General features: G+C 32.4%; 1 protein-coding gene across 1 annotated transcript; it reads right to left on the reverse strand.

Annotated features, from left to right (window-relative positions):
- Positions 1–5: 5 nt before the first annotated feature.
- LOC6049815 lies at positions 6–5,537 on the reverse strand (the record flags this gene model as incomplete). The annotated part of the gene is made up of 2 exons (XM_001866486.2): positions 4,959–5,537; positions 6–193 (listed from the first exon to the last, which is right to left on the reverse strand). Coding segments are annotated over exons 1-2 (537 nt in total), but the record flags the coding sequence as incomplete, so codon positions are not given.
- Between the last annotated feature and the right edge of the window lie 3,012 nt (positions 5,538–8,549).

Raw genomic sequence — 8,549 nt, forward strand, 5'->3', positions numbered from 1 at the left:
GTTTGCACCAACTGGCCGCGGCCGTCCTCGTGCGGACTGAAGAAACTGACCACCAGCCGGCGCCGGTAGCCGTTCCGTGGCGGGATGGGCAGGCCCGGTTTGAGCTGCGCAGTCCACACGATCTGGTCGCTGTCGGCGCGCGGAAGTCGCACCATGTGCTCCAGGACGCGGGCGTGGTTGCGCTTGAGGGTGCCTGGAAAGAGGAGGGTTATTGATGAGTTGGTTGTAGTTGATTGTAGATGTACCTGGATAATTCTCTAGATTTTCGCAATGTTTTTTAATTTTCAATTTTGCATCATCAGATTTTCTATACAATGCTCCATACAATTTTGCTGGCTGGTCATACAAAATGGGAGACTTTCAAAATTTGGAGACCTATTTTTTTAAGAATTGAGACTTTTAAAAAATTTAAGACTTCTATCACTTAAAAACTATTACAATTAGAGAGTTTCCAAATTTTTGAGGGTTACAATTTTTAAACTTTTAACATTTAAGGACGTTGAAAAATTGAGACTTTCAAAATCAGATACTTAAACAAACTTTTAAAATTAGAGATTTTAAATTTTTTGGAGACTTCACAAATTTGAAGATTTTACACATTTGGAGACTTTGAAAATTCAAAGACTGTCAACATTAAGGACTACCTAAATATTTAATTTTTTAAAATTTAAGGGTTTCAAGATTAGAAACTTTCCACATTTGAAGACAATCAAATTTGTTGGTAGACTTTCAAAACTTGAAAAATGTTGAGTCTTTAAGAATTTGGAGACTTTCAAAATAAGAGACATTCCAAATTTTAGTGAATTTTATAATTTTGAGATTTTCAAATTTAAAGACTTTCCCAATTTTGGAGACTTTTATAATTTGAATTCTTTCAAAATTAGAGATTTTCAAAGTCTAGTGACATTAAAAATTAGGAGACTTTCAAAATTTGCAAACTTTCAAAATTTGTAAAACTAGGAGAAAATCGCAGCTTTTTTTTTGAAAAAAAAAATCAATGTTGACCACTTGTTAGCACATGAAATATAGAGAAATTTATGATTTTTATTCTCAAAATCTTTTTTTATATAACGAGGATACAACACGAAAAGGAGCACCTTTCTAAACATTTTCAATAGATTTTTTATGATTGCTTATTTAATTTTAACGGTACACATAAAATAAGGCTAAATACATTGATTTGCTTGCAATTTGATATTATATTTATTGAAAATCCTTATTTATTTGATATGTCGTTTATGAATTTTGAAAAAGTTCTTTTTTTATGAAACCTTTGAACCACTTTTTGTTCATTAAAGTATTCCTTTTAAAATTTCTAATATTTAGCATTTTCATATTTAGACCTCTTCTGGCGTTTATTTAATTTTTTTTAAGCTGATAAAGTAACTTTTGAATAACAAAATAAATATTTTTTTCTTTTGTTTGTTGCAAGATTTTTTTTTTAAATCATTTATTTTTTAGTTTTCCAAATTTTTTAAGACTTGAAGTCTTAAATAAAAATAATTTGTAGACATTAAAATTTTAAAGACTTTCACTGCCGTTCTACGCATAATTGTCCCATGTTCAAAAAAGTGCAACTGAGAAAAACGCGATTGAAATTTTTCGATCAATTTCCTTGTTTCTACGCATAATTGTCCCGTGAGTTCTTATTCGTCCTATGTGTCCCCAATCGCCCCAGTTAGTAGTTTATCACTCTTATTTATGATCTTCTTGCTATACAGTATGTAAACAAGACTCAATGCTTCGTAAAACTAATGATTCCGCGAAAGAAAATACTTGGTGGGACAATTATGCGTAGAAGTACAACGATGGGACAAACAGACTTGGTGTTGTTTTCAATGAGTTTCCAAACAAAGTACTAGATTTTATGGGTTTTTCGAAAAGTATACGGCAAACTAAACTTGAAAATGTCAAAAGGTCAAAATCGCAAAAAATGACATGGGACAATTATGCTTAGAACGGCAGTTCAGGAGATCAGATGTTTTTTTTGTTTTCCAAAGCTTTTAAAATTTGGAGACTTTCCAATTAAGAGACTTTCAAAATTTTGGAGACTTTCAAAATTCAAAAAAAATCCTTATTTGGAGACATTGAATTTTTTGAGACTTAAAAAATGTGGAGATTTTTTATGTTGGCGAAAAGTTTAGACTATTAGAATTTGGAGACTTTCGAAATAAGCGGCTTTCCAAATTTTGAGACTCTAGCAATTATGAGACTTTCAACATTTTTTCGTTCTCAAAAATCAGATGTTTTTTTAGTTTTCCAAAGCTTTCAAAATTTTGGAAACTTCCGAAATTAAAAAAAAACTAATTTGGAGACATTAAAATTTTAACTACTTTTAAAATGTGGAGATGTTGTTTTTTTCCAAAGCTTTTAAAATTTGGAGACTTTCAAAATTTGGAGACTACCAAAATTTAAAAAATCCTAATTTGGAGACATTGATTTTTTTTAGATTTTTAAATGTGGTGATTTTCTAACCTGGCGACTGAAGAAATAAGCGGCATTCCAAATTTGGAGATTCTAACAATTTTTAGACTTTCAACATTTCAATGTTAAACAGTTGGAGACTGTCAAAGTTAGATACTTTAGATTAGAGCAACACATGTCTCATGGTGAGAAACATTGGAAAGTGATAAACATTGAATAAAGAAGTTGATTAGCGAAAAAATTGTGCACTGTATTCCGCCGGGGAATTGAACCCCGTGTTCTATCTCATACCGTGAGAACGAGATACTTTCATAATTTGGACTTTCAATTCAAAAGTGTAGAAACTTTACAAATTTAAAAATTTGAGAATTTCAAATTTGAAGAATTTCAAAATTTGAAGAATTTGAAAATTTGAAGGATTTCAAAATTTGAAGAATTTTAAAACTTGAAGAATTTGAAAATTTGTAGAATTTCAAAATTTCAAGAATTTAAAAACTTGAGGTATTTCAAAATTTATAGAATTTCAGAATTTTAGGAATTTTAAAATTTGAAGAATTTCAAAATTTGAAGAATTTCAAAATTTGAAGAATTTCAAAATATGGAGAATTTAAAAATTTGAAGATTTTATAAATACGATACTTATGCAATTTAGCGATTTTCAAAGTTGGCGACATTCAAAAATTGGATTGCGTTAAAATTTGGAGACTTTCAACATTAGAGACATTCCAATTTTGGAGACTCAAAAAATTGAGATTTTCAACATTTCTGGAGTTTTTTTTTGAAAAGGTCCAATAAACCAAATTTCTAGTTTTTGCTTTTTTGGCGTTTTTGAAACCGCCTTGAGTCAGGGGTATTAAAAAACACCCAAAAAGCAAAAACTGAAAATTTGGTTTATTGGACCTTTTAAAAAAAACCTCCAGATTTGAAGACGTTAAAAAATTCGAGATTTTTAACATGTAATGCTTTTAAAATTTGAAGACTTCATTTCTTTTTAATTTGGAGGTTTTCAAAGTTATTAACTTGCCAAATTCTTGAGACTTTCCAAGTTTGGAGACTTTTAGAATTTGGAGACTTTCAAAATTAGAGATTTTCCAAAATTTTAAAGACTTTCATTACCGTCATCAGGAGTGACATTGGGGCTGGGGGGTGAGATTGGGTCATACAAAAATGCTGAAATTTGAATGACCCAATCTCACCTCCCAGACGCAAAGTCACCCCTGATGACGGTATTTGGAAACTTTTAAAGGTAGAAACTTTCCCAATTTTGGAGACTTTTATTTCTAGCATTAACTTACAACGTTTGAAGACGTTAAAAAACTAGAGACTTTCAAAATTTTTGAGTTTTCGAATTATAGACTTTAAGAATGTAGAGATTTTAAAAATTTTGGAACTTTCAAAATTAGATGCATTCCAAATTTTGAGACATTCAAATTTGTAGATTTTCAAAACATTGAAGATTTAAAAATATTAAGACTTTTTAAATTATATACTTTCAAAATTCATAAACATTCAAAGTTAGTGACTTTAAAAAATTGGAGACTTTCAGAATATAAAGACTTTCAAAATTTAGAAGACTTTTATTATTTGGAGACTTTCCAAATTTTAAGGACTTTAAAAATTAGAAACCAGGGATGGAATAATCGCAAAAAAAAATCATTTTCGCTCGCAAACTTTCTTTACCCCCGAAAGAGAGGGGAGGCAAATCACGCAAAAGAAAATCGCTTCCGAACTTCTCCAAGCATCACATAAAAAAATGTACGCTCATTTCACTTTGTTTACACACTTTGCCCATCTACAAAAAGTGACAGGTCATTTTTCGACGTGTGACGTTAAATTTGTGAGTGAAAAAGTTGTTCATCCGAATAATCAACATGATGATTTTTTTAGATTTCTTTTACCGATTTTCGGTGCGCGAGAGAGGAGAGCCATGCTCCCGTCGGATATTTTCTCTTGATGAACGTCAAAAGATTTTCTTTTGATGATGATTATTCAATCGCTGTTAGAGACTTTGTAAATAATGGAGACTTTTAGAATTTGAATACTTTCATATTTAAAGACTTTCAAAATCTGAAGGCTTTGAAAAAACTTCCATTCAAAATTTGAAAACCCGCAAATTTGAAAACCATAAATGCATAAATTTTGCCACCAAAAAGGTGCTTCCCTAACACGGACGTTAACTTCCAGTACCAAGAAATTGCATTTTATTAACACAAATGCGAACATAACTTATAAAAGATTTTTTTAATGAAAAATATCTTTTTCTAGTCTAGAAGTTCTACTGATATATCCGGCGCCAGAGCAAGCGTTAAATCGCGATAAAGAAAATCAAATTATTGCAAAGTAATCACCATCTTCAATTTGTTACCAGAAGACCTTTAAAAATCAAACAACAAACGTTCCCCTTTCTACGCTCATTGACGCAGCGAGTGATACTTCGCTCTGCTCACACACGTGATAGACGACGAAAAAAAAAAACCCGCAAACTTTTCCTCCTCCCGCGAGATAACCCACAAACTCCTGCCTTCCAAACTCACCCCGATGGTCGTAGAAGCTCACATGGCCCACTCCGGCGGCCAGCCCCCAGCAGATGAAGCACGCCAGCTGCCGATAGTCGGGCTCCTCCGGCCCCAGCATCACCACCAGGTGCGCCGGGACTTTGGTCAGTCCGCGAACGCCGTACTCGACGGAGGCCGACTCGCGCCCTAACCGGTTCTCCCAGCAGCTGTCGTCGTCCTTCTGGCGGATCGATTCTGTCCGCGATCTTTTCTGGAAACGCTGGAAGAACTGCAGCAACCGCTCGACCAAACTGTACAGGAAGTGCACCAGCAGCAGAACGGCCCGTGCCGGCAGATTCTGCCGCAGCAGCACGCCCGGAGTTGCCATTTCTGTTTCTTACGAGTTAAATGCCACTAAATTTACGCAACTAACTAGCTGACATGCCAGCTTACAGAGGAAGAAGATTCTTTGGCTGCATAGCGACAGAAACCGCAGGACGACACCCGACGCCAAGAACGGCGGAACGAACCCGGATTCGGTTTTCTTGGGCAGGAAAAACTTCTGAACTGAACTGCACTGAGGTGGTTCTTCGGTTGTTGGCATCGATGACAAGTGCAAGTGCTGTCAAACAACTGTCAGACGAGGCGGCGCGGCGGCGTCGGGCGGCGCCAGTTAGGAAAGAGGGGGTCGCCCATGATAAAATACGAAAAATCCAGATTTGAAAAGCAGCTGAAATCTAGACTTTTTTTTTTAAAGGACGTATAAACATATCTGGAGTTTTTTTTAAAGCCCAATAAACCAAATTTCCAGTTTTTGCTTTTTGGGTGTTTTTGAAACCGCCTTGAGTCTGGGGTATTCAAAAACACCCAAAAAGCAAAAACTGAAAATTTGGTTTATTGGACCTTTTCAAAAAAGAAAACTCCAGATATGAAAGACAATACACTCAAATTCAGATGGTTTGACACCAACTGTTGTCAAACAAACGGGGTCACTTTTTAGTTTGACACCCCTTTTACACGGAGTTCACACACACTACCAAACGTTTCTTTTGATAGTGTGCGTAAGCGCCGTGTAAAAAGTGACAGTTCGTCGCTATTTAGTTTGACTTTGACAAACCAAATAGTGTCAAACGAAAAAGTGACAAACCACCGGGGTTGAGTGTACCTTATAGGACCTTTAAAAAAACTCTAGAAATCTAGAATCTTGAAGGCCGAAAATTAAAAGGTTACATTTTGGTTTTGATTGCAGCTTCAAAATAAGTACGGAGATCGGAAGGAACTTTGTCCAAATCACTTCTAAAATGCCGCCAAAAAATCAGACATTTTTGGAGTTACATAATATGAGCTCATATGAGGTCAAAAACATATTCCTTAATTTTAGAATTTTTGGTTCATTGTTTTTTTTTTTAATTTAAAAATAAAAAAATTAAATTTTTGGCGTTCTTTCAAAATTATGAATTGTTGTTTTTTTTATTTTTGACTTCTGAATTTTAGATTTTTTAAATTTTTGAGTGTTCAAATTTTAAAAGCCCAGTTATTTTTTGTTTTTGAATAAAGTTTTTTTAGCATTGAAATTTTTTATTTCACATTTTTTTGTATTTGTGATTTTTGTTTTTTTTCTAATTAAAATTTTTGATTCTTTAGATTTTTTCAACTTAGGATTTATTGAATTTTATTTTTTTATATTTTAAGATTTTTGATTCTCTGCATCTGATTTTTTTAAAATTATTTCTTGCCCTTTTTTAATTTTTGATATGATTGTTTATATTGATGGTGACTTTTACAAATTGGTGATTTTTTTTAAATTTAAAATTTTTATAAGTCTTTCAACATTTGAAGACAGTTAAACTGGAAGACTATCAAAATGAGATATTTTCAAAATTTTGAATGTCTCTGAAGACTTGGTATGTTTGTTTATGTTATAATTACAGATGGATTTTGTCTTTTGCTCGAAATTAGCATTAAATTATCTAATAGAAAAATTTAAAATCAAAAACTTAAAAGTTTTAAGCAGAAAATAAGAAATTTAGAAATTTTTCAATTTCAACCTAGATTTCAACTAAAAAATTAAACAAAATTTACTTTTAATACATTTTTGTTTAATTTTTAATTTGAAATGGAAAAATGTATGAATGTCTAAATTTCTGAACTTCAAAAATTCTGCTAAAAATGTCAAGTTTTTGATTTTTAGTTTTTCTGTCCGACAATTTAATGCTAATTGTTGTGGCTTCATATCGGGCAAAAAAAATCCGATCTTTTAATAAAATTCTCTGTTTTGAGATTCGGAACGAATTATGAATTTAAGAATCTTGGGCGTTTCTCGTATGGAGTTTTGCGTTCCTTTTCGGCCTTCAGATATAAGTCGTAAGAAAAATAATTTGTTTTTATTGGAAAATTTTAAAATCCATTGCGTCAAAAATGGAAAGAAAATTCTTAAAGTATAATGTTATAAAATTCAAACATTTTCGAACATTTCAAAATCATAAAAAATTCTAGCGTTCTTAAATTCACAACTTCCATTCTTAAATTTCTAAAATAAAAAAAAAATAAAAAGATTAACCTTAGATTTGAAAATTCCAATTTTCTATTAATTAAAGCTATTTTTTTTGTTTTTTAAAGCTATTAAAACCTTTTAGGCCAGATTTCGTCAGAGCTGTGTCCAATAATAATTTTGTTTTTACAGTTAAGAATTTGAGAATTTTAGACAATTTGAGAACTTAAGTAAATTTTTATATCCAGGTTTTTAAGCGAAGATGGCGTTCAAATTGTAAACGTAAGAACGTCCGAAATGTCAAAATCTATGTAGCACCAACATTTAAAAAAAAAATTGGCAGTCATGCCATGGCACATTTTTTCGTAATGTTGGTACCACTGCATGACTTTGACATTTCTAGCGTTCACAATTCGAACGCCATCTTCGCTTAAAAATCTGGATACAACGATTAAAAACACGCTCAAAAACCAACTTTTTGTTATTTTAACATATTACATTAACATTAACATTTTTTCGATGGAGCAACCATGGTCCCCTTGGAAAGAGCTGTCAAGAACTCGGTCAAGAAGGACCTTTTCTATCAAAAAGAACCGCGAGGTAAATTTTCCAAAATTGATTTAAAAATCCATTTTAAACTCTTTCTGGTCGTACAAACGACATTGTACTCAGAAAAATAAGCTTTATCGCTGTAAACAATAATATTAGAAATCTAAGCTTAATTTTAGGACCCACTGGAGCACCCTCGACTGCGGGTTTTTGACAGTTCGCTCCATAAGAAATACATTGTAGAAAAAAGCAAAAACTGCTCGAATGGAAGTGCTCCATTGTGCTTCGATGATAAAAGCTTAATAGTAGTGTTCAATTTAATAAGCAATCTAAACACAATTTTAGGACCATAATCGTTGCTTGAGTGCTATTTTTTTGACAACGACCAATTTGTTAAAAAAAAGTTAATGATGACGTTTTTTTTAAACTTAACAAACACTATATGATGTTCCAAACCGGTTTTGGAAATTTACTTCCGTTTCCCGGATAACCTTCAGATAATTGAACTCAAAATAATCGAGGATTCGGAGTCTGAATTGTATTTTGTTTTTGTATATTAATTATAGGCAGAAACGTGGGCAGAAATCTGG

This window comes from Culex quinquefasciatus, chromosome 1 (assembly GCF_015732765.1).
Source record: "Culex quinquefasciatus strain JHB chromosome 1, VPISU_Cqui_1.0_pri_paternal, whole genome shotgun sequence".
Lineage (NCBI taxonomy): Eukaryota > Metazoa > Arthropoda > Insecta > Diptera > Culicidae > Culex > Culex quinquefasciatus.